The sequence below is a fragment of the Aethalodelphis obliquidens genome, unplaced genomic scaffold (genome assembly GCF_003676395.1).
Source record: "Aethalodelphis obliquidens isolate GAN/ISIS:26980383/991018 unplaced genomic scaffold, ASM367639v1 scaffold19, whole genome shotgun sequence".
Lineage (NCBI taxonomy): Eukaryota > Metazoa > Chordata > Mammalia > Artiodactyla > Delphinidae > Aethalodelphis > Aethalodelphis obliquidens.
In genome coordinates this window covers 5,231,492-5,258,045 of record NW_020837963.1, presented here as the reverse complement: position 1 = coordinate 5,258,045, position 26,554 = coordinate 5,231,492, and the positions used below count along the sequence as shown (strand labels likewise).

The window sequence follows — 26,554 nt, the reverse complement described above, 5'->3', positions numbered from 1 at the left end:
TATGCAACACAGCAGGACGTCATTAAGAGCAAGTCTCTGGGGCCTGCAGGCTGAATTCCAGGTGACTCTGCGTCCAACCCCCGCGAGATACTATTCTAATCAGACTTTTTTCAACACTCAGAGTAATGCAATGACTGTCATCTAACAGGGTCAATGGCAAGTGTGAGTCCAGTATGTGGAGCTCCGATTGACATGAAGCTGCTCAAGAATGCACTTACTCCAATTATAGATGGATATTCCTAAGCTGGAGCTGGAGCCCAGCCATCCCCGAATACCACCTAGGCTCCTCCCTCCTTTGGTATCGCCCCTGCTCAGTGGAGGCGCTGGAAGGTGGGGGCACTACAGGAGAGCGTGGTGGCCCTTGAGCCCTCTCTGCTTAGCCTTCTGGGTGCGAGTAGTCTGGCCGTGCACATACATAGTGGTACAACGTCTCTGGAATATGCTTGGTCCTAGCTAGGCAATGTCAAGAGTGGGATGATTTGGGGGGCGAGGGGCTTCCTCAAGGGGGAGGGCTGGGGGGCCATCCCGAGGGGAGGGGCGGGCTACTTTTGGCTGGGCATATCAGTCTCCACGTTTCTTAGTGGCCTGAAGCTTTTCTCCCTCTGTGAACTGGGCTCTGGAAGGTCACCAAAGGGTCAAGTGAAGCTGATTCCCTGCAGGTCACAATCTGCTCCCCTGAAGGGGCCGCCCACCCTCTCCCTGGCACTGCTGGCTTGAACTGGGGTTGAGGTGGGGCCAGGAAGGGGCTGGCGTTCTTCCCTGGAGACTCAGCATGCCAGGCATTAAGCAGTAGGGGATGGAGGGTCTGTGGGTGTGCAGGGAGCCCTGCTTCTGAACTTTGGGTTCCAAGGGCAGATTCCCTGGGTTGATGGTTCTCAGGCTGCAGCAAGAGCTCCTGGGCTGGAAGGTGACCTCAAGGGGCCACACAGTCCAGCCCCGGCTTCCTGGTCGAGGGTCACAACGTCTCCTGGACAGACATGCCCCCAGACGTGAAAGGTCTAGAATGAGAAGAAACTAGGAACTGGGCATAACTGGGTTTAGATTGTTCACATGATGCCAGTGGGCTGAGGAGTAACTGAGGCACAGATGAACTCCCACCTGCACCCTTGCATCACACTCTGCAACCTGAGATGCCTGGTGACCTCTTAGCTGTCATCTGGAGGGGGGAGCTGGGAAGACTTCTGTCCGCTTAAATCGATCTCTTCTTTATCTAGAGGAGATGGAACCCAGCCACCCTGAAAGCAGTGAGTTCAAGACAAGTGTGGCTGGGGACTTCCCTGGTGGTGCAGTGGTTAAGAATCCGCCTGCCAGTGCAGGGGACACGGGTTCGAGCCCTGGTCCGGGAAGATCCCACATGCCGCGGAGCAACTAAGCCCATGCGCCACAACTACTGAGCCTGCGCTCTAGAGCCCGCGCGCCACAATACTGAAGCCCACGCGCCTAGAGCCCATGCTCTGCAACAAGAGAAGCCACGGCAATGAGAAGCCCGTGCACCGCAACCGAGTAGCCCCCGCTCGCCGCAACTAGAGAAAGCCCACACGCGGCAACGAACACCTGGTGCAGCCAAAAATTAAAAAAAAAAAAAACGTTTCCATCCCCCAACTCCCTTTGCCTCACCGCTACACTCACTGGCTTCTCATAAATCACTGTGATTCATGGCAGGCACCCAGAGCACAGTATGGGCAAAGAAAGGAGAGGGAGAGGTGCCCACAGCAGTGTGGAGGGGGTGTCGAGGCAGTGGTGGGAGGGCACACGGTGTGATTCCCGTTCATTCTCCCCCTAGGTGGCCAGCAGGCCATGTGCTCAGTGCCGGCTTTGAAACCTAGGCTGTGTGCCCTCGGCTGGGAAGCCTCAGTTCAGAGATGCCCACTGACTTACTCTTGCAGCTTTTGGAGACTGTTGTGGCCCCTGCAGAAGGAAGGGGAGCAGAGGTGGAGAAGTACATCTCCCACGTCCACCCACTGTCCCTGTGGTAGCGCCCCCAGCTTCCAGCCTCTGGATTGTGGGCCAAATGCTACTGTTCCGCATACCTAGGGCCGGGAGCAGGTCCTGGGAGGAGGTGGGGAATGAGGCCTGCCACCGCAGCTGGATCTCTGAGGGGCAGGCTCTGTTTGTAAAAGAGACAACTGTGGTCACCTAAAACCCCTGGTCCTCTATGTAACAGATTTCCAAGCATGACAGCTTATAACGCAGCACCCACGTCTTCCTAAAGCAGGGCTTTGTTAACCTTCCTGAGCCTCTAATCTCTCATCTACAATATGAATGGGTTCGATGGATGATCTATAGATCATTCAGGTCTATACTATTCTATGATTTTCAATTAACCTTAGGACACCACAGCTCAAGAACCAACAATGGCTCCTTGGTTCTACTTCATGAAGTCCAAATCCTTTTGTTCCATCTTACAGACTTCCAACTCTCCACTTCCACCCTGACCCTGGATTCCAGGTAAGGCAGCATCCTCACTGTCCTGCACTTGGGTCTTGTTTCATTACATTTTCTCATCAAAAACAACCTTCCAGAAAACAGTTGGGCAGTTCCTAAGAAGTTATATGCAGAGTTTTCATATAATCCAGCAATTCTACTTCTAGGTAGACACCCAGAATAATCGAAAGTAGGCTCTAAAACAGGTACTTGTATGTGGTGTGTTCATGGGGGCATCATTCATCATAGCCCAAAGGTGAAACAACCCAAGTGTCCATCCACGAAGGATGAACGGATAAACAAAATATGGTCTCTCCACACAATGGAACATTATCCAGCCATGAAAAGGAAGGAAATTCTGACGTGCTACCACACGAATGAACCTAGAAACCATGATGATAAATGAAATAAGCCAGACACAAAAGGACAACTGCATGATTCCACTTATATGCGGTATATGCACAGAGCATGGCGCGCGCGAGCTCACGGAAAAAGAAGGGAGAGAGGAGGTATAGCGGGGCTGGGGAGTTGTTTGGTGGCTACAGGACTTCCGTCTGGGAAGATGGGAGGGATTTGGGGTGGATGGTGGGAGTGGTGGTGCAACACTGTGGTTGCACTTGGTGCCACTGAGTTTTGCACTTAAAAATGGTTAAGCACGTAAATTTTATGTTGCATATATCTTACAACAATTAAAAAAAAAGCCAAATAAAAAAACCAAACCAAACAAGCCAACAATGAAACTGCGCTGCCCTCTCCCCTTCACCTCTCCTGCAAGTCCATCTCTCCCGATGAGCCTTTCTCACTCTGCTGGGCTGCGTCTTGAGCTGGTCTCCGAGCTCAGCGAGCATTTACAGGGAACACCAGTCTCCTTGGGGCGCTGAGGACCTTGGATCCAGAGAAGGACCTTGGGCGATCACTCAAGACTATGTGCATCTCTTTGAAAGAATGACCCTCTGTGTCCCCTCCCTGCCCAGGGGCCACCGCTCTCCCTCTGTGGTGGCTGGGCGCCTCCCTAGGGAGCCAGGGACAGGGCGGTGAGCAGTTACATAACCCACAGGGAGATTTGTTTCCATCGCTGGGCGGTGCCAGCTTTCCAGCGGCAGCCGCAGCAGGTAGAGGCGCCCTGTCTGGGCCGGCCGTGCCCGGGCAGGGCAGCGATGTGGCGATCTGGAGCGGCTTAGCATAGCTCAGATTCCCGGCGGCGGCTGGGGACCGGCCACTCGCTGAGCTGAGGGAAAGGAACTGTTGTCTCCTGCTGGCCTGGCTCTGGGGAGAGGGGAGAAGGAGGTGCTGGGGGTGAGCTGCCAGCCAGCCAGGGGTGACCCTCTGGGGCCCGGGACACCCGAGCTGCCTTCTCCAATAACCCACTTATCTTCAGGGCCTGCCTCGGCATGGCAGCCTCAGACAGGGGAGCGCCCGGCCAAGTCCTATCAGTGGATTTAGCAGGGAAAATGAAGACGGGGTGGGAGGTGAGGGTGTGCAGGGAAGAGGACACGGCCTGGCAAGGCACACGGGTGATGGTGAAATAATTCCTGACCAGGGTAAGTTCCTCGGCCCAGAGATGGGAGAGAGTAGGACACTGTGCGTCCCTCTGCTGTCCCAGCACCTGCCCACCAATGTGCCTTTGTCCCCATGGGCGGAAGCTCCTGGAAGCAGCCGTCTGATGCTTGCTGAATACCTGCCATGGGCAGGCTCGGTGGGGGACACAAAGAGCTCTCGGACACAGTCTTTGCCCCCCAAGACACCTGGGGACACAGCCTCAGACAAGAAAACCCTGACTGGCAGAGGCCGCTGGCCTGGGCTCCTTCTGGGACTGACATTTTCTTTCCTCTGCTTATTTTCAGATTAAAAAATCAAAATGCTTTCTTTTTTTTTTTCTTTTCGGGTCACAGGCTGCTTCTGTCTCACGGGGCATTCCGAAGTTCTAGAAGGGCCCTCAGATTTAGGACTTTTGGAAGCCACGGCGCCCCACTAAGGCAGAAGCAGCTGACGTGAGGCATTCCAGCTGGGTCCTCGAATAAACCTCTTAGACTTGGGCCAGTGCCCCACCGGCACAAACTGGGGGACGACGAGAGGGGAGGGAGGACTGACAGAGGTGACACACGCATGGGCTGTGCCCTGGCGTGTGGAACACAGCAGGTGCTCAGTAAGTGTTTGTTGAGGGGAAGACATCAGGATTAGAAGAAAGAAGGTAAAATTCACTCACTCCAAAGCAAGTGGGGGCAACAAGTCTGGCAGGAGGCACAGGCCTCGCCTCTGGTTTGGGTCCGGTGGACTAAGGGCATGGGTACCAGCCGGGCATCGCTGTCCCCGGCGGGGTAGCTCTACCTGCCGCAGACTCTTACGCAGGTCAAGCTCCTGTGACAGGACATGGAGGCAAGCCTGCTGGCGCCCACTGTCGGGGAACGTGTGTGCCAGCTCTGCCCGGCCCTTGCAGGGCACCGACAGCTCACAGGGTGCCACTGGAGCAACATGTTTTAGAAAGAGAGACCTTTTGTGGGCCTTCAGAATCACCTCCCATAATCTGCCCACGGGAGAGCTGCTTGCATTGCCTGCCAGTCCTCCGCTTTCTCCCTCTTGATTTCTAGCAACCAGTGGAGGGGAGCTCGGGGTGGGTACAGCCCAGGGCTTTGCTCAGGCTCTGGAATGCACAGAACAATGTGCTTCTATCCCTGAGTATGCCTGGCTTGGGCCAACAGTAAAATTAGTTTACATGCCTGGAGTGCACATCGGCTCAGTGGTGGGCGTGCAGGGGTGAAGGTGGAGCGCTGGGCCAAGGGAGAGGGTACGAGGGGAGAGCCAGCCTCAGGAAGAACAGCTGTGTGGTTCATCTGCGTAAAGCTGATGGAGCCGTGGAGGTGTTTCCTCAGACACCTCAGCTCTCTATTGGCCTGGAAAGCCGAGACTCAGACCATTGGAAACCCAGTGGGAGTCTTATAGAAGGACGGATTTTGATATCCCCACTGATAGCTTCATGAGACGGATTCCTGGTTTTCCCAACTTTCTGACCGGTGTATTCTATTTGGGTGGCAAGGGAGCCAAGAGCTTGGGGTGCTGGACTGACCACCCCCATGACTTTGTAGCCTTGCTGAGCCACCGTCCTCATCTGTAAACGTGGGGGATGGATCCTGCCCTGGAACCCACCCCGGAGAGGGGATCTCCACATTCACCGCGTGAAAGTGCTCAGAAGAGCTGAGAAGCCCATCTCACATCAGGGAGCTCTGGTACCTGAGACTGAGGGCTCCATCCCTCCCTTCCTCAGGCACTTGCTGAGCACCTACTGTGTACATGTCATGATGCTAGGAGCTGGGGACTGATGATCACGCAGCCAGGATTCCTGCCCTCAAGGAACTTACAACTCAGAGCTGGTTAGAACACCAAGGATCAATGTTTGTTCCTCTCCTCCCTCCCTCAGTAAAAGATTGGGGTTAGGAACTCCAAATTCTGGGTAAAGAGGAACAACTGTTGATTTTCCTGAACCTTGAGATAACCAGGAAGAACAAGGTTCCTTTTTTTAAAAAATAAATTTATTTTTATTTATCTTATTTTTGGCTGTGTTGGGTCTTCGTTGCTCCACGGGCTTTCTCTATTTGTGGCGAGCGGGGGCTACTCTTCGCTGCGGTGCGTGGGTTTCTCATTGCGGTGGCTTCTCTTGTTGCAGAGCACGGGCTCTAGGTGCACAGGCTTCAGTAGTTGTGGCACGTGGGCTCAGCAGTTGTGGCGCGCGGGCTCTAGAGTGCAGACTCAGTAGTTGTGGTGCGAGGGCTTAGTTGCTCCGCGGCATGTGGGATCTTCCCGGACCAGGGCTCTAACCCCTGTCCCCTGCATTGGCAGGCGGATTCTTCACCACTGTGCCACCAGGGAAGACCAAGGTTCCCTTTTATGAGCTGAGTTAGAGAAACAGCCCAGTCCCTTTGCCCAAGCCAGCAAATGTGGAACAAAGACGGGGACAGAGATGGCAGAAACGGGGTAAAAGTGGGGTGATGGGTCACATAAGCCCTGAAGGTGCAGCTTGTATTTTGATTCACTGATGGGGCAGCCAGACCAGGAAATCTTGAGTGCCCCTTGTGGGGCTAAAACCCACAGTTAAAATCACTCCCAGAGACCTCCCAGAGGCCCCATGGAGCCCCTTCACCAAGCAATTGGGTTCCCATGTATGAAAAGCCCCAAACACGATGCTTAATGGGTGACCCAGCTAAAAACTCTGGAGAGTTTATCCATTTTCTCGTTCCAGGTCAGGTTGTCTTCTAGAAGGTGCTGGCAGACAGCAATTTATTCTGAAACCTGGTCACATGCCAGATTCTGAATTGCGTTGTCTTTTCACAACAGCCTTGCTGTGTTTACGGCTTGGTGAGGTGAGGGTTTTTTTGTTTTTTCTTTTCATCAAAAAAAGGTATTGCCTCCTTCTGTTAGATGTGTTGTTGACAACGGTTGCTAGGGAGAGCGGGGTTCAGTTACAGACACACTGATGCCTGCTCTAATAATACTTTGCTCTGCATAGCTCAGATGCAGACACCTCTTGGCTAAACAGGGCACACACATTTCAACAGAGGAGGGCTTGAACTTATACTGCCCAAGCATATTTCAGCAAAGGAGCATTCCCCGAGCCGGAGTGGAAGGCCCAGGGTGGTGACGGGGCAGTGCTGGGTGGAGGGGGCTCAGGCCTCCAATTCCTGTCATTCCAAAGGTCCCATAAAAAGAGGCACGCTCATTCTTCACCTCGCTGTGAAACCGGAGGCCCCCTCCCCTCATCGTACCACAATTCCTTGGTGAGGATCAAGCCAGAGTTTTGGTGACCTCTGTAACCCAGGGGCCACGGGCAGCCCACATTCTCCTGGAAGTCAGGACCCATCAGCGCTCACAGCCACGTGAGTGCGGGACCCTGCAATCGTGTAGCTGGGAGCCGGGTGGAAAGAGGTGGGGTGAGGCAGGTCGGGCAGGGAAACAAATCATCTCCTCAGCTTTACTGGTGGCCTAGCCTGGCAACGCGGATTGAGAGCGAGGCCCTCTTCCTGAACCGTGATAGGCGCTTCGACAAATGTCTGAGACCAAGAAAAAGGAAAAGGACCTGGGGAACGGAGCTGAGAGCAGAGAGAAATGGGGCGGGCGGGAGAGGAGAGGCAGCCTCCACCTGGCTGACGCGGTTAGGGCGGAGGCTTCCCGGGAGGAATCTCAGGACAGCGAGGTATGTGAGAAAGGTCCCCTGAGATGGTCCAGCCCAGCTTCTCACTGCACAGACGGGAAACCGAGGCCGGGCAAGGTGACGGGATTGTCTCGGGGGCTGCCGTCCCCTGCTTCGGTGTCCTCCCACCAGCTCAGGCTCTGCATCCTTCACATCACTCAGCAAAGAGTCCAGTACCTGGTGCACATCTCTTGACTGATCCACAGGCAGGGCTGTTCGTAAGTGACAAGGGTGGCACAGTCAGGGCATCTCTGGAGTAACTTTCTAACAGTGGTGTTCAATCTGCGGCACCACAGAATCTGCCAGAAAGGTCTTTAAAAAAGGATGCCCAGGCCCATCCCTGGAGAATCTAATTCAGTTGGTCTAGGGGGGAGCCCCTGCACCGGTATGTTTTATTGGGTTGGCCCAAAAGTTCGTTCAGTCTTAAATAAAAATAAGAGACACATTTTTCATTTTCACCGAGAACTTTATTGAACAACTTATTCACTAACCGAATGAACTTTCTGGCCAGTCCAATAAAAGCACCTCCCCATGAGATTCTGACGGACAGCTAGGCCGAGAAACAATGCCCTAAAGAAAACCTGGTGACCGGAACTCAATATTCCCAGGCTGGATCCCCCCTTCTGACATCACATCAGTAAAAGACTGTGCCTCAGTCGGCCTGTCTATGAACTTGACCCACCGCCTACAAACCATCAGCCATCCGACGTCTTAGTGCTCAAAGTGTGGTCCCTGGGCCAGAAGCATGGGCATCACCTGGGAGCTTGTTAGAAATGTAGCACCTCAGGTTCTACCCAGACCTCTTGAATCAGAACCTCTATTTAAATAAAATCCCATGTGATTCAAACACACATTCAAGTTTGAGAAGCACTGATCTAATGAAGACCCCACGCTTGGCACATAACAGACATCCGAGAAATATCTGTTTAATAAGTAGAATTTTACTTACAAGAACATTACTAAGAAAATGACCACGTCTAAGGCAAAAAGACTCAGTTTAGATGTAAAAACTGAAGATGATTTTTGAGCTGTGGATTGGTGACTGGGGTCCCCTGGGACCCCAAGGTCTCTGGCATTGTCCGTGCTCATGAGGGTAGTGCTTTTGGACGTCTTGAGATAACAGCGCTCAGTCTGCCTGGGAAGGGTGAAAGGTCTTTTGACTTTCCCCTGGGCCCACTTGCCTCTCCATGGGGGCGGCATCCCAGCTTGGCAGGCAGCGCCACACTGTGCCAAAGAGTGTCCACTACATCAGAGCCTGCCCCTCTCCTGCCGTGCTGCCAGCTCCCACTGCCGAAGCCCAGGCAGTGAAAGCGGTCGGCCAAGGAGGGCAACGTCCAAAGACAGCTGCTGGGAGCTGTGTTCATAGGCACTTCACACCCTGTCCGCTTTGCAGCCAGAATCACTAAGCCGGGTCTCAGAACTGGTACGTGGAGGCAGAGGCGAAACCTGGCCACGTGAGGGGCATCTCAGAGGCCGCCGAACTGAACCAGGGGCTGGCTGGGGATCCAGAGGCAGTGGGCCTTGAGTGCATGCAGCTGAGCGTGAACCCCAGAGGGAGAAAGCAGGGGGAAGGCGCTGGGGGCCAGGCCCAGGACTGCTGGCCAGGGAAGATATACAAATCAGGTTGGCCAGAAGATGAGAGCAGGTGAAAAACGACACCCCTGTGGGTCACAAGGAAAGTGGGGTTTGATGAGCTCTGCCCACTGCTCTCTTTTCTTGAGCCTTGTGGGTCTGGGGTGGTGAGTGGCCATGTATTATGCTGCCTAGAAAGCCTTCTCCAACCCGCCACCTCCTCAGCTGCAGAGCGGGTCCTGACACACACGCGGTGCTGGCTTCCTCCAGGCCTTGTGACCGGGGGTCTGCTAGGAGCTTAGGGGCAGCCTCACGCCAGCACGTTCAGCCCACCTTCCATGGGAGCCAAAGGGCTCTGAACAGTGACCCAGGAGGCCTGAGTGTCCAGCTCCAGCCCTCTCCCTCTTACACTTAAGCTGGGGCTGCAGGAGATGAAGGGGGTGGTAGGGTCTAGGGGACATTTCGATTTCTAAATATCTGACCCACAAAGGCTCCACCCAGGCAAATGGCAGATTGGGAGTGAGGGTCCCCCTCTGCCCCAGAGACAAGTGACGCTAGCAGGACTGGGTCTCTTGGGCTGGCCCCCAAAGCCTGTCACACATGACAGACCTATCACTGAGCCCCGATATGGGGTAAGCAAGTTCCTGAGGATGAGAGGGACCCAGGACTGTTTCATGTCACTAACAGGGCCAGGAGAGACAGAGAAAGGAAGCAGCTCACGTGGGGCCACTCACGCCCTCCCTGAGGCCCCCGACTCATCTTTAGCAGCGCAAAATCATCAGGTCCACTGACCAGTGTGGAGCAGCCAGTCACTTTCCCAGCAGGAGCTGCAGAGGCCAAGCTCCGGGTGACGATGGCTGAATCAGGCCGAGAAGCCCTGTTTCCTGCCTTTCGGTTTGGTGCTCTTTCCCTGCGCTAGCGTTTGCCAAACTGTGTCTCCCAGCACACTGATTCCACAAGAAGTCATTAGCTGGGGAATGCAAAGGGGACTTCACTGAGTTGGGTGCGGCCAAACAGGTTCCCTTCCTGCTGGCCTAAGCCAGTCAGTCCACTCTGTGGCTGATGGAGAGGCGGGTGTAGGGGCCACGAAGCTCCGTTCGTGGCTGAGCATTTCCCAGGACTGATGCTCTGCTGGACACTGTGGGCAAGGCTGCTCTAACCACGGGTCACTGGAAGAGAAGCCTGACCGGGGCAGGACCCTGGGTGGCCCCTGCTGCCAGCTGCCCTTCCCTCCTGGGTGCGTCTCGTCTCACGCCCTGTGTGTCTGTCCACCACTGGCTCTGGCTGGGTTACGTGGAGCTGGCAACTGTTGTCTAGAAGTCTTGCCCTATCCCGGCCCTCCTCTTGATAAAAGCCAAGGCCAAAGGCCAATCTGTCCCTGACTCCCCCGTGCCTGGCTGTACGTGGCAGACAGGCTGCTTCCCACTGTCACCCTCCACACTCTCCCAGGACATTCCGGCGAGCGAGGAACATGCCCGATGTGCAAATCCCTCAGGTAATGAGGGAATTCATCACCGGGGAGCGTGGGCAATCCAGGAATGGGAACCCGATCGGTGCCTGGAGCTGGACAGAAGCAGCCCAGGCTGGCCAGCGAGGCTCGGGTTGCAGTGAGCAGTCTCCCTGGGAAGAGGAGAGGACGGCGGGGATGGAGCCCATGGGCAGCCTTCAGAGGGGGCTCCTCCCACCCTGTTCTCAGGGAAGAGAGGGAAGACCGCGAACCAGGTGGCTAAGACCAGGGTGACCATATGTCCTGGTTAACGCCTGGGGTCTCGGCCTGACTATGACTAGAGCCCCCAGTCTCAAAAGTGTCATGGTTTGGATGACCTATTATATGGTCACCCTCATTAAGACAGACCTGCAGGTGGTTTCTTCCAGCTCTGTAATCCTACTTTCAGAACTTCTAAGCTATTGCTTTACCCTACCTGGACTGAAACTCATTTCATATCTCAACTAGCCTAAGATACAAAGCATGATTACAGATGATTTTCCACAGCCAAGTCTCCCAGGAATAGTCCCTGGGCCTGGCATGGCCACCATGCTGACGCCACCGGTTTTGGGACCAGTTCACTTGCTACCACCCATGACGAAAGAGCAGGTATAGGCCTTCAGCTCTCCACCTATGAGATCAAACAGTGCTGGGCTCAGCCTAAGTACCCATGCCCATGCCCATTACACACCCCAGTAAAACCATTGCTGGACGCCGGCACCCACGGAGGAAGGAATAAAGAGGGGCGGGATTCAGTTCTCTGGGGTGGAGGGATTTAGTGGGATAGCACCAAGGAACAAGACAGTCTTTGATCTCCACACTTCCCCTCGGCCCTAAAAGTGTTTTCAAGAAGCCCCGGCGCATTGGCAGACAGATCAAAGCTTCCCTCCTCAAGGCCCTTATGCCTTTTTCTCAGACCCATCTCAGCACCAACTACAACCAGTGCACCACCTGCAGGGTCTGGAGGGTGGTCCCGGGGAAGAGAAAGAGGAGGAAAAGAGAAGTCCACAGTAAGTGTATGTCTGCTGGGACGTGGAGAGGTCGCAGCAGAGCCTATTAAGACAACAGCCAGCCCTCCTATCATGGAAATAGAAAGAGGGAAAGGCTGGTTAAACATGAAGCACCTATAAAATTATACTGGTCCATCGTAACCATGGAGCCCTCACACAAACACACGCAAATCCGGTCACTCATCCCTTGCCCCTTGAGTGCCTTTTTATTTTCTGTAATTAATCGGGCAAGGGTGGAACTTGGGAAAAGTCAGAATCTGCAGCCTTCTCTCTAGTAATAACCCACCGGTGGGTGGGGTGGGAGGTGCAGCTGTCGGCGTCCGTTACCTGAAGCATGTTGAGAAGCAGGCTCCGGAACTTGGTCCCCTCCACCATGAAGAGCGCCATCTTGTCGCAGAGCTTGGCGGCCGTGAAAGCAAAGCTGCGGTCGGACACGGCCTTCTGGTAGATGGTGCGGACGATCTCCCCCAGCATCTCCTCGGAGTTGGTCGAGTTCTGGGCCTCCTCCATGAAGGTGGTGAGCTTGGCATCCACGTCGCTGCTGTTGTTTCTCATGCTGTTCAGGATCTCAATCAACTTGTCCATCTTGTTCTGCTGAGGGTTGGTGGTCTCCACGGCCACTTCATCCTGGGCGTGTGGGAGACAAACCGAGTCGCGCCTGAGTGGAGCCCAGCTTTCTGCGGAGGAGTGGCCAGTGGAGGAGGGGCTGCCACCCTCAGAAAGGACCCGCCCCACCTTCTAGAACATGAGGTCTGATCCCTCCGGGAATGCCAACCTTCACCATGGACCCTGGGGCCCCAGGCTCTCTGCTGACCCTTTTCTTGGCCCCTGTGACACCCTGGGTGGACCCTTCTTGTGAGCTACAGCTCTTACCCGGGATTCTCATACACACTGGCTTTGCCTCATACACATTAAATATCTCAATCTAGAAATGGTTTAATGGGGCTTATAAAAGATGAAATAAAATAACAGATAAGGAATTGGGCCAAGAGAAAACGAGGGTAGGAACACTAGGTCAGGAAGGAGGCAGCATCCAAAATGCCTGCTCTGCTGGGTAAAGGTGCCCATGGCGTGGCTACCTGGTCCTCCAGACCTCAGCTCCTTCAGCCCGAGGACCATCATGTTCTCTGGGTGTGGGGATCCCGGTGACATGGCCTTGGCATTGTGTCCCATGGAGACTGTGCTGGCTTTTTACAACAAGCACTGCACACCGAGGAATCCTTCAACGTGCCACGAAAACAACTCGAGGAGGGAAACTTCAGATAAAAAACCCTGCACCCTTGAGTGGTTTCACTACAACTGGGACCAGACCTGCGCTGGGGGAGGAAGCAAATGGCATTTGATGTCTCAGAAGGATAGACTGGCGGCCAGGAAAATGGCTGACTTAACTGCTGGGATGTGAGACCAGGGTTAAAGGGCAGGCTCAGGGACATAAAGGGAAGCCCCATGTTGGCCCTTCCAGCATCAACAGAAGAATCCAGGGCTGGGAGGCTCAGACCCAGGTCCTAGAACCTGCTCTCTGTCTCTAGCTGGATGGCTCTGGGAAGTGGTTTCACTCTCTGGGCCTCATTTTCCTCCCTGGTAACATGAGGAGGTTAGGTTAGATGGTCTATGGCTTCCCCTTAGCCCTGCTATTGCTTAAGCACATTCCTCCTGGTCCAGGAGTCCAGGAGGCCTCACCTGAGGGCAGTTCTTGAAGCTGAAATACAGGCACTATGATCTACCTTACCTGTTCTATCTCCCCCTTCCTTCCCCACCCCAACCCTGCGGGCCCCAAGGCAGGAATAGTGGTCAGTATGTATAGAATAACCCCTCGAGGGTCTTCACACAGCTTATGGCATTTGATCTGCAGTCTGTCTGCAAGGTGGATAGTATTATACCCATTTTACAGATGGGTAAACTGGGCAGGGGGTGTGCCCAGAGAGGTTAGGTGACTTGCCCAAGGCCACCTAACCAGTCAAAGGCAGAGTGAAGACTGAGCTTGTTTGCTGGACTCCAAAGCCCATGTTGTTTCCTCTCTGTGGCACTGCGGTTACATTCAGTAGAGCTGGAGAGAATTAACAATCCTCTCTCCCCGGCTGGACTGCAGCAGTCTGTTCCAGAAGCTCTTCAGGCAAAGACCACACACTGGCCATCACTTGGGAAGCTCTCCCAGGCTCTTATCTTTGGGATGTATGGGAATGAGTGAGGCTTTCCTCCAGGACCTCACAGCCGCCCGTCCCACAGGGAGCAGTGGGTGGGGGCCCGGGGCTGTAAGGATGCCAGCAGCAGCATGTCACCTTCGAGAACTGATCAGGGAAAAGGTCTGACCTGCCTTGTCCTGCCTGAGTGTGGACCTGGCCTCGGAGGTGAAAGGTGGAGGAGAGAAGGCCGTAGAGAGATGCCAGGGAGAAGCCCGGAACTTCGAGCTCTGCAGAAGCCCCAAAAGGAGCACTCCGTGGAGGAAAGCTGGGGGCAAGTTGGCCTTTCTTGGGAACAGCTCCTTTCCAAGGTGACCTTACCTGCACCCCTGGCTGAGGACGGGGAGCTAGGGTGCTCAGAGTGGACTTAACGATGCCAGGGACAGAGCTCCAGCCCTTCTCTGGAGGCTTGGGGCATCTCTTCCTGAATTTGTGAACTAGGCTTTAGAGACCGGGGCCAGCAGTAGGGTGAGGAATGTGAGGCTCCTGGGGAGCAAAATTTAAGGAGGCCCTCCTTCGCAGGGCTGTGCCAGTGCAGGATGGGCAGCTGCGTGATGCTGAGAGTGAGTGCCTCCTTAAATTTTGTCCCTTAGACCCCTCCCTACTGCTGATTGGTGAAGTGGGGGAGTGGCAAGGCTGAGGCCAGTCTGCTGCACTCTGCCCAACTCACCTTTGCTCTCCCCTGGCAGGGAGCGCAGCCTGGTACTCGCCTTCGGGAGAAGCATTCTTATGTTATAGGCTCTGTGTTTTCCCTAGATGCCCTTTAGCACTAACAGGGCAGTATCTGCCACCAGATAATGCTGGAGGGAAGAACCAGGCCTTCTCTGCCCACCTCCCATCACCTGGAGGCACATGCCTCTTCCTCCCCTCCCTTCTCAGGCTGCGGGCTGGTACCGAGTGTTCACCCGGGACTCTTGGAGGGTGGAATGTGCTGGAGGGGGTTCACATGCAGAGCTGGCCATGGGCCTGCCGTCTGGTGGCCGGGGGTCCCTCAGGCAGCGTTGACCAGGTGTGCTGGGGCCACATGAGCCTCCCTCCACGAGGCTCCCCAGGTCCGCAACCCCGAGCCCACCTACCAAGATGCCTACCTCGCGCTGTCCTCCCTGATGCAAGAGAACAAGGAAAATTCAATTACCGGTACCTTTTCTTTCAGCCTTCGCCGCAGCCTGTCTTTGGAAGACTGGAGCAGGGTAATTCTGGGCCGCTCCCCGCTGCGCTCGGGAATAATACTGTCTTTACGCTTTGTCTCAGCCTCTGGACCGCCTGGCTGCAGCAGGGGCAGCCTCTCGGAAGCCACCGGGGCCAGGGCATCGGGGCTGCAGGGGGGCTCGAGGCCGCTGTGCCCGGCCTCCCCCAGGGCGTCCTCGAGTTTGGGGCTCTCCACGGTCACGGTCTCTTTGGCACTGCGGTGGGCGCCTGCCTCCCCCTTGTCGCCTGGTGGATGCTTCATGTTGCTGTGATGCCAGCGCCGGTTCTGGCTGTAGCCGTGATGGGTGGACCTCCCTGAGGGGTGGGGCACTGAGCCCCCCTGGTAGGATTTCTGGTGGTCCCTGTTGTGTTTGGCACTGCCCGGTGGGTGGTCACCGTGCTGTTGAGGCTTGTTCCCTCCTGGGGGTCTCTGCTGCCGCCTGCAATCCAAAGGGGAAAGACAAAGAGGGTCACTGGGGCCGCTGGCCGGGGTCCCTGTGTCCAAACATTAGAAGGAATTCATTTATTCATTTTTTCAATACCCTTAACTGAAGGCCTCCTGTGCACCAGGCTTTGTGATGGGGCTTGGGGATACCAGCAGAGAATATGACAGACAGGCCCCTGTGATTATATAGGATTTAAGTCAACCCTTGACTTAAAATAAGTATTTTATTCCTTTATTAGAATATGCGTTAGTACACGTGTAGGGAACAAAATTAAAATGACAGAGTATACAGCGAATCCTCCTGACTGTCCCCAGACACCCAGTATGTTTTCTTGAAGCAGCCATTATCATTTTGTGAACATACTCTATGCATGTTCCAGGAAAGATATATACACAGACCTGCATCTGACAACAACTATCCTGTTAATGACTTTTTAACCATCATGACTCATGAAGAGTTATACCATTTGTTACACAGCCTTTCTTTGGGTACACTGACATTTCTGCCCCCAAACCCACTAACAAAATATGCTATAAGAAATTGTTACAGGCAGAATCGTGTTTCTCTCAAATTCATATGTTGAAGCCTCAACCCCTAGGACCTCAGCATGTGACTGCATTTGGAGATGGGACTTTTGAAGAGATGATTAAGTTAAAATGAGGCTGTTAGGGTGGGCCTTAATCTAATTTGACTGGTATCCTTATTATTATTATTATTTTCGGCCGTGCTGCACATGCCTTGTGGGAACCAGGGATGGAACCCGGGCCCTGGCAGTGAAAGCACTGAGTCCTAACCACTGGACCGGCAGGGAATTCCCATGACTGGTATCCTTATAATAAGAGGAAATTTGAATGCACAGACACCAGGGATGCAGGTACAGAGGAGAAATCCCATGTGAGGACACAGCCAGAAGGTGGCCATCTACAAGCCAAGGAGAGAGGCCTCAGAAGAAACCAAAGCCAATACCTTGACCTTGGACTTCCAGCCTCCAGAACTGTGAGAAAGTAAATTTCTGTTGTTTACCCACCCGGTCTGTGGTATTTTGTTATGGCAGCCCGAGCTGAGCAATACAGAAGTGATATTTAACATGGTGGTTTTAGGCAGACAGGCTCATCGAGTTTTTTTTTGACAATTTCAAAGCAGAGATTATCATATGGAACAAATTTGAGGTGTACATCATGGGACAAACCCCAAACGTGTTGATTTGAAGACTAAGGGAGAGCAAGGGGGTGGGGGTATTCTGAGGACCCTTCAGTCCAGCAGCTCAAGGGCTGCTTCCACCACTGAAGCACTCCTGTGTTCCACCTCTGTTTCACCCTCACGGTGTTTTCCATGCCATAACCTTATTTGAAGTGCATTTGGAGAACAGGATAACCATGAGCCTCTCAAAGTTGTCAAGCCAGTGAAGAAGTGGAGAGAAGACGTTACATTCTAGGGAATGAGGCCCCTGTCCCAGTCTGTGATCCATCTCTTTGGCAGGTACAACAGAACTTCGCTGCACTGCATTTCATGAACAAATTATATTTATTTGCTCTAAAATTATTATTACTTATATAAACTCAATTTCACTGTTCACTTGATAAATTTTGTTTTATTAATTTTTATTGGAGTATGGTTGCCTTACAATGTTGTGTTAGCCTCCACCACACAACAAAAGGAATCAGCCATACACATACAGATATCCCTTCCCTTTTGGACTCCCCTCCCATTTAGGTTACCACAGTGCACTACGTGAGTTCCCTGTGCTATACAGCATGTTCCCATCAGTTGTGCATTTTATACATAGTATCAATAATGTATATGTGTCAATCCTAGTCTCCCAGTTCCTCCCACCCCACCCCTTTCCCCCTTGGTAGCCATACATTTGTCCTCTAAGTCTGTGTCTCTATTTCTGCTTTGCAACTAAGATCATCTATACCATTTTTCTAGATTCCACATATACACGTTATTATACGATATTTGCTTTTCTCTTTCTGACTTACTTCACTCTGTATGACACTCTCTAAGTCCATCCACATATCTACAAATCTCATTCTACAGTTTCATTCCTTTTTATGGCTGAGTAATATTCCATTGTATATATGTACCACATCTTCTTTATCCATTCCTCAGTCGATGGACATGTAGGTTGCTTCCATGTCCTGGCTATCGTAAATAGTGCTGCTACAAACATTGGGGTGCATGTGTTTTTTTGAATTATGGTTTTCTCTGGGTATAGGTCCAGTAGTGGGACCATATGGTAGCTCTATTTTTAGTTTTTTAAGGAACCTCCATACTGTTCTCCATAGTGGCTGTATCAATTTACATTCCCACCAACAGTGTATGAGGGTTTCCTTTTCTCCACAACCTCTCCAGCATTTACTGTTTGTAGGTTTTTTGATGACAGCCATTCTGACCAGTGTGAGGTGATACCTCATTGTAGTTTTGATTTGCATTTCTCTAATAATTAGTGATGTTGAGCATCTTTTCATGTGTTTGTTGGCCATCTGTATGTCTTCTTCGGAGAAATGTCTTTTTAGGTCTTCTGCCCATTTTTTGATTGGGTTGTTTGCTTTTTTGATATTGAGATTCATGAGCTGCTTGTATACTTTGGAGATTAATGCTTTGTCAGTTGCTTCATTTGCAAATATTTTCTCCCATTCTGAGGGTTGTCTTTTCATCTTCTTTAAGGTCTCCTTTGCTGTGCAAAAGCTTTTAAGTTTCATTAGGTCCCATTTGTTTATTTTTGTTTTAATTTTCATTACTCTAGGAGGTGGCTCAAAAAAGATGTTGCTGTGGTTTATGTCAATGAGTGTTCTGCCTATGTTTTCCTCTAAGAGTTTTATAGTGTCTGGTCTTACATTTAGGTCTTTAATCCATTTTGAGTTTATTTTTGTGTATGGTGTTAGGGAGTGTTCTAATTTCATTCTTTTACATGGAGTTGTCCAATTTTCCCAGCACTACTTATTGAAGAGGCTGTCTTTTCTCCATTGTATATTCTTGCCTATTTTGTCATAGATTAGGTGACCATATGTGCATGGGTTTATCTCTGGGCTTTCTATCCTGTTCCATTGAGCTATATTTCTGTTTTTTGTGCCAGTACCATACTGTCTTGATTACTGTAGCTTTGTAGTATAGTCTGAAGTCAGGGAGCCTGATTCCTCCAGCTCTGTTTTTCTTTCTCAAGATTGCTTTGGCTATCCGGGGTCTTTTGTGTTTCCATACAACTTGTAAAATTTTTTGTTCTAGTTCTGTGAAAAATGCCATTGGTAATTTGATAGAGATTGCATTGAATCTGTAGATTGCTTTGGATAGTATAGTCATTTTCACAATATTGATTCTTCCAATCCAAGAACATGGTATATCACTCCATCTATTTATGTCATCTTTGATTTCTTTCATCAGTGTTTTATAGTTTTCTAAGTACAGGTCTTTTGCCTCCTTAGGTAGGTTTATTCCTAGGTATTTTATTCTTTTTGTTGCAATGGTGAATGGGATTATTTCCTTAATTTCTCTTTCTGCCCTTTAGTTGTTAGTATATAAGAATGAAAGAGATTTCTGAGTATTAATTTTGTATCCTGCAACTTTACCAAATTCATTGATTAGCTCTAGTAGTTTTCTGGTGGCATCTTTAGGATTTTCCCTGTATAGTATCATGTCATTTGCAAACAGTGACAGTTTTACTTCTTCTTTTCCAATTTATATTCCTTTTATTTCATTTTCTTCTCTGATTGTTGTGGCTAGGACTTCCAAAACTATGTTGAATAGTAGTGGTGAGAGTGGACACCCTTATCTTGTTCCTGATCTTAGAGGAAATGCTTTCAGTTTTTCACCATTGAGAATAATGTTTGCTGTGGGTTTGTCATATATGGTCTTTATTATGTTGAGGTAGGTTCCCTCTATGCCCACTTTCTGGAGGGTTTTTATCATAAATGGTGTTGAATTTTGTCAGAAGCTTTTTCTGCATCTATTGAGATGATCAAATGGTTTTTATTCTTTAATTTATTAATATGGTGTAACACATTAATTTGCATATATTGAAGAATCCTTGCATCCCTGGAATAAATCCCACTTGATCATGTTATATGATCCTTTTAATGTGTTGTTGGATTCTGTTTGCTAGTATTTTGTTGAGGATTTTTACATCTATGTTCATCAGTGATTCTGGCCTGTAATTTTCTTTTTTTGTGATATCTTTGTCTGGTTTTGCTATCAGGGTGATGGTAGGCTTGTAGAATGAGTTTGTGAATGTTCCACCCTCTGTAATTTTTTGGAAGAGTTTGAGAAGGATTGGTGTTAGCTCTTCTCTAAATGTTTGATAGCATTCACCTGTGAAGCCATCTTGTCCTGGACTTTTGTTTGTTGGAAGATTTTAAATCACAATTTCAATTTCAGTGCTTGCGATTGGTCTATTCATATTTTCTATTTCTTCTTGGTTCAGTCTTGGAAGGTTGTGCTTTTCTAAGAATTTGTCCATTTCATCCAGGTTGTCCATTTTATTGGCATATAGTTGCTTGTAGTACTCTCTTATGATCCTTTGTATTTCTATGGTGTCAGTCGTAACTTCTGTTTCATTTCTAATTTTACTGATTTGATCCTTTCCCTTTTTTTCTTGATGAGTCTGGCTAAAGGTTTATCAGTTTTGTTTATCTTCTCAAAGAACCAGCTTTTAGTGTTATTGATCTTTGCCATTGCTTTCTTCATTTCTACTTCATTTATTTCTGCTCTGATCTTAATGATTTCTTTCTTTCTACTAACTTTGGGTTTTGTTTGTTCTTCTTTCTCTAGTTGCTTTAGGTGTAAGGTTAGGTTGTTTATTTGAGATTTATCTTGTTTCTTGAGGTAGGATTGTATTACTATAAACTTCCCTCTTACAACTGCTTTTGCTGCATCCCATAGGTTTTGGGTCATTGTGTTTTCATTGTCATTTGTTTCTAGGTAGTTTTTGATTTCCTCTTTAATTTCTTCAGTGATCTCTTGGTTGTTTAGTAGCGTATTGTTTAGCCTCCATGTGTTTGTATTTTTTACAGTTTTTTTTCCCTGTAATTGATTTCTAATATCATAGTGTTGTGGTCAGAAAAGATGCCTGATATGATTTCAACTTTCTTAAATTGATTTGTGACCCAAGATGTGATCTGTCCCGGTGAATGTTCTGTGAGCACTTGAGAAGAAAGTGTATTCTGCTACTTTCGAGTGGAATGACCTATAAATATCAATTAAATCGATTTGGTCTATTGTGTCATTTAAAGCTTGTGTTTCCTTATTTATTTTCTGTTTGGATGATCTGTCCATTAGTGTAAGTGGGGTGTTAAAGTCCCCCACTAATATTGTGTTACTGTTGATTTCCCCTTTGATGGCTGTTAGCATTTGCCTTATGTATTGAGGTGCTCCTATGTTGGGTGCATAGATATTTACAATTGCTGTATCTTCTTCTTGGATTGATCCTTTGATCATTATGTAGTGTCCTTCCTTGTCTCTTGTAACATTCTTTATTTTAAAGTCTATCTTGTCTGATATGAGTATTGCTACTCCAGCTTTCTTCTGATTCTCATTTGCATGGAATATCTTTTTCCATCCCCTCACTTTCAGTCTGTATGTGTCCCTAGGTCTGAAGTGGGTCTCTTGTAGACAGCATATGTACAGGTCTTGTTTTTGTATCCATTCAGCTAGTCTGTGTCTTTTTGTTGGAGCATTTAATCCATTTACATTTAAGGTAATTATAGATATGTATGTTCCTATTACCATTTTCTTAATTGTTTTGGGTTTGTTTTTGTAGGTCTTTTTCTTTTCTTGTGTTTCCCACCTAGAGAAGTTCCTTTAGCATTTGTTGTAATGGTGGTTTGCTGGTGCTGAATTCTCTTAGCTTTTGCTTCTCCGTAAAGCTTTTGATTTCTCTCTTGAGTCTGAATGAGATCCTTGCCGGATAGAGTAATCTTGGTTGTAGATTCTTCCCTTTCATCACTTTAAATCTGCCCTGCCATTCCTTTCTGGCCTGTAAAGTTTCTCTGAAAAATCAGCTGATAACCTTATGGGGATTCCCTTGTAGGTTATTTGTTGCTTTTCCCTTGCTGCTTTTAATACTTTTTCTTTGTATTTAATTTTTGTAAGGTTGATTAATATGTGTGTTGGCATGTTTCTCCTTCAGTTTATTCTGTATGGAACTCTCTGTGCTTCCAGAGAACTCTCTGGAACTTCTCTCTGGGAAGTTTTGACTATAATATCTTCAAATATTTTCTCAGGCCCTTTCCCTTTCTCTTCTTCTTCTGGGACCCCTATAATTCGAATGTTGGTGTGTTTGAGAGGTCTCTGAGACTGTCCTCAATTCTTCTCATTCTTTGTTCTTTCTTTCTTTCTTTTTTTTTTTTTTGCGGTACGTGGGCCTCTCACTGTTGTGGCCTCTCCCGTTGCGGAGCACAGGCTGTGGACGCGCAGGCTCAGCGGCCATGGCTCATGGGCCTAGCCGCTCTGCAGCATGTGGGATCTTCCCAGACCGGGGCACGAACCCGTGTCCCCTGCATCAGCAGGCGGACTCTCAACCACTGCGCCACCAGGGAAGTCCCATTCTTTTTTCTTTATGCTGTTCGTCAGCAGTTATTTCCACCATTCTATCTTCCAGCTCACTTATTCATTCTTCTGCCTCAGTTATTCTGCTGTTGATTCCTTCTTGTGTATTTTTCATTTCAGTTATTGTGCTGTTCATCACTGATTGTTTGTTCTTTAGGTCTTCTAGGTACTTGTTCATCGTTTCTTGTATTTTCTCCGTTCTATTTCCTAGATCTTGGATCATCTTTATTATCATTACTCTGAATTCTTTTTCAGATAGCTTGCCTATTTCCTCTCCATTTATTTGGTCTTGTGGGATTTTACCTTGCTCCTTTGTCTGCAGCATATTTATCTGTCATTTCATTTTGTCTGAACTACTGTATTTATGGACTTCTTTCTGCAGGTTGCAGAGTCGTGGTTCCTCTTCTTTCTGTTGACTGCCCCCTGCTGAGTGAGGTTGGTCCAGGGGCTTGTGCAGGTTTCCTGGTGGGAGGGCCTGGTGCCTGCACTCTGTTGGGTGGAGTTGAGTGTTTTCCCTCTGATGGGCAGGGCTGTGTCAGGTGGTGTGTTTTGGGGTGTCTGTGAGCTTAGTATGACTTTAGGCAGCCTGTCTACTGTGGGTGGGGCTGGGTTCCTGTCTTGCTGGTTGTTTGGTGTGAGGTGTTTAGCACTGAAGCCTGCAGGCAGTTGTGTGGGGCTGGGTCTTGGTGTTGATATGGACACCTTCAGGAATGCAGGTGCTGATTAATATTGCCTGGGCCCAGGAATTCTCTGTTGTTCCAGCGTCCTGGACTCTATGTTCCCACCCTGGAGGCCCAGGCCCGACCCCTCTAGGTAGGTCTCTGGACCTGCTGTGGACACTGTGAGGCCAGCTCAGACTCTGATTTGGCCTGATTCCTGGGTGTATCTGTCCACAAAGTCCAGTGCTGCGAAGGTTAGACTGGTCTCAGATGTTGAAACACTCATTGTCTATTCAGGTATTCCACAAATGCAGGGTTTACCCAGTCAATCTTGGGGATTTAATTCACAGCTTGTGCTGCTGCATAGAAAAATTTGTCTCTCTCTTCCTTCGTTGTATCACCCTTCAGGCTCAGTTTTGTTTTATTTTGTTTTTTGCGGTACGCAGGCCTCTCACTGTTGTGGCCTCTCCTGTTGCAGAGCACAGGCTCCAGACGCGCAGGCTCAGCGGCCATGGCTCATGGGCCCAGCTGCTCCATGGCATGTGGGATCTTCCTGGACCGGGGCACGAACCCGTGTCCCCTGCATTGGCAGGCGGACTCTCAACCACTGCGCCACCAGGGAGGCCCCAGTTTTGGTTTTAACCCCACCTCTGCCTGTGTGCCACCCTCAGGCATCTGATCCTTGCCCAGGTGAGTGGGAGCAAAAGCAGCAGCTGCTTGGAGCCCACTTGGGTACTCCCAGTACCTGCAGTGGTAGAAGCTGGTGTATGGGAGCATTGTTGCCCCTGCCCCCTGTGTGTCTCTCAACAATGATGCCTTGCTTTCCAGGCAGACCCCGCTTCATCTAGGGGCATTCCTGGCCACGCGTCCCCTCAGTCCTGTTCCTTCTATTGTATCTGCGTGGCCAACTGCGTTTCTCTCCCCAGGTCTGTTCTTCCAACCCCACGCTTCAGCCATCTGACCCTGCCAAGAGTCCCCTCGGTGGACTCTTGTCCCAGGCAGGGGTGCCCAGAGCTGATTCCCAAGGAGGTTTTGGGGTGGGCAGTGCAGGCAAAGATGATCCTGGCACGAGGGGCGGGCGGGCCTGCTCTGGTGGGAGCCCCTCCCAATGCCCACAGAGGCAGAAGAAGTGGATGGGGAAGGTGTTTATAATGGCAGCTCCGCCCCTTGCATGCCACGCTACTATGACGCCTTGCTATGGTGTCTCAGGCTTTTTCCACAGACTTTCCCGGTTGTGGTGCCCCTTGCTCCTGTCCCTTCAGGCTGTTTTCTCACAGCCAAGAGCTGTCCTCTCCCTGGCTCTGCACTCCAAACCCCTCTTGCTAGCACCCAGCTCCCCTTCACAACAGGTGACTCACGATTCAGGCTGGAATGCACGGAGCTGCCGTCTAGATCATGCGTGCGGTTCTTACTTTGTCTTGCCTTCCATAGACCATCTGCAGTGTTCTCCTTTGATCCCCCAAAGTTCCTTTTCTGTCCCAGCTCATTTCCCCTCCATGAGGGAGTCTTTCTTAATGTGGGGACCTCTCCTCACCTTCAGCTTCTTGCCAGGGTTGCTGGTCTCTTTTTTGATTCTTTTCTTTTTTTTCTTCTTTCTTTCATTTTTGTAGGTGTCCAAAGTCTACCACTACTGTTCAGCAGGAGCTCTATGGGAATTATTCCATTTGTAAATGTGTTTTTGACGCACTTGTGAGGAGCGACAAATTCCGCATCCTTCTGTTCTGCCATCTGGACCGAGGGGCAATAATTCTGTATCTGTGAAAATTTGGGGGTGTCTTGGGTTGGGGTTATATGGATCATTTTCCCATTAAAATTAATGAAAAATTGTTCATTGAAAAGCTTTCCTTTCTACCGATATCAAATGTTGGTGAGGATGTGGAGAACAGGGAACCCTCGTGCACTGTTGGTGGGAGTGTAAATTGGGGCAGCCTCTGTGGAAAACGGTATGGAGGTTTCTCAAAAAAACAAAAAAATAGAACTACCACGTGACCCAGCAATTTCACTCCTGAGTAAATACCCGAAAAACCCAAAGACACTAATTTGAAAAGATACATGCACCTCAGTGTTCATATCAGCATTATTTACAATTTCCAAGATATGGAAGCAACCTAAGTGTCCATCAACAGATGAATGGATAAAGAAGATGTGGTACACACACACACACACACACACACACAGAGACACAGACACACACAATGGACTACTACTCAGCCATAAAAAAGAATGAAATCTTGCCATTTGCAACAACATAGATGGACTTGGAGGGCATTATGCTAAGTGAAATAAGTCAGAGAAAGATAAATACTGTATGATATTGCTTGTATGTGGAATCTAAAAAGTACAACAAACTAGTGAATAAAAAGAAGCAGACTCACAGATACAGAAAACAAACTAGCGGTTACCAGTGGGGAGGGCAGAGGGGCAATATAGGGGTGGGGGAGTGGGAGGCACAAACTACTGGGCGTAAGGTAGGCTCAAGGATGTGCTGTACAACACTGGGAATATATCTGATATTTTGTAATAACTGTAAATGGAAAGTAACCTTTAAACATTGTATAAAAATAAAAAATTAAAAGAAAAGCTTTCCCTAAGTGGCAGGGTTTTCAGGGGGAATTAAAGTTGTTAAGTGAGAGACAGGTGTATAAGCTTCTTTTTCTTTCCACACAAACAGTAACTTACAACCCACTGTATATTAGAAGTAGAAATTAGTATGTTTCTGGAGGGAAATTTGACAATTGGTTACAAAAGCCTCTAAAACATGTAAACCACTGGACCTTGTGACAACTTATCCAAAGGAAATAATCAAAGCACAGGGATGTAGGAATAAGGATATTCATCTCAGCAGTGTTTAGAACAGCAGTGAAAAACGGACTGTGGAGAAATTAAGAACATGGTGAAAAATTCACTCTGTAGCATGTGTTGTAATACATGCAGCATGGTGCTGTTTTTTAAGGCAAGTATGCATATGCATAGAAAAACTGGAAGGATACACACCAAAATGCTAACAGTCATTATCTCTAGGGGATGGGATGAGGATTTTTCTCTTCTTTTTTGTGTTTTCTAAATGAAGATAAATTTATTTTTCTGAACTTTCTATTGTGGGATAATTATAGATTCAAATGGAGTTGTAAGAAAGAATACAGAGAGATCTTTTGTATCCTTTACCCAGTTTCCTTCCATGGTAACATCTTGCAAAACTATAGTTCAAGATCACAACCAAGATTTTGACACTGATACAATCAAGACAGAACAGTTCCATCACCACCAGGATCTTCCATGTTGCCCTTTGATAGCCACATTTACTTTCCTCCCACCACCTCCTCCTTAGCCTCTGGCAATAACTAATCCAGTCTCCATTTCTACAATTTTGTCATCTCAAGAATGTTATATACATACAGTATTTAGCCCAGTGGGACTGGCTTTTCTCACTCAGCATAATTCCCTGGCGATCCATCCAGGTGGCTGCATGTATCCATAGTTGTTCCTTTTTCACTGCTGAGTAGTATTCCACGGTGTGGATGTATCAGTGAGTTTAGTCATTTACCCACTGAAGGACATGTGGGTTGTTTCCAGTTGCTGGCTATTGTGCAGACAGCTGCTGGGAACATTTGTTTACGGGTTTTTGTGTGGACATAGTTTTCATTTCTCTGGAATAAATGCCTGCAAGCACCATTGCTGGGTCACAGGGTAGTTGCGTATTTAATTTTTAACGAAACTGTCAAACTGTTTTCCAGAGAGGCTGTACCATTTTACATACCCAGCAGCAATGTATGAGAAGTTTTCAATCATTATTTCTTTGGGTCATTTTTCAGTCACACCCTTTTTTTCCTCTACCTCCCGGATGACATGTCTGTTAGATTTTCA

At 49.4% G+C, this 26,554-nt stretch overlaps 1 protein-coding gene across 7 annotated transcripts in view; it reads right to left on the bottom strand.

Moving 5' to 3' along the window:
• CTIF (cap binding complex dependent translation initiation factor) overlaps positions 1-26,554 on the bottom strand; it is a 303,742-nt gene that overhangs the window by 78,613 nt on the left and 198,575 nt on the right. For 6 of the 7 annotated variants that reach the window (XM_027118461.1, XM_027118460.1, XM_027118467.1 and 3 more), the window contains 2 exons: positions 14,990-15,482; positions 12,002-12,301 (listed from right to left, as the gene is read on the bottom strand). In XM_027118461.1, the coding sequence (XP_026974262.1) occupies positions 12,002-12,301; positions 14,990-15,482 (793 nt within the window). The remainder of the gene's footprint in view (positions 1-12,001; positions 12,302-14,989; positions 15,483-26,554) is intronic. The other variant, XM_027118465.1, reaches the window with a different exon arrangement.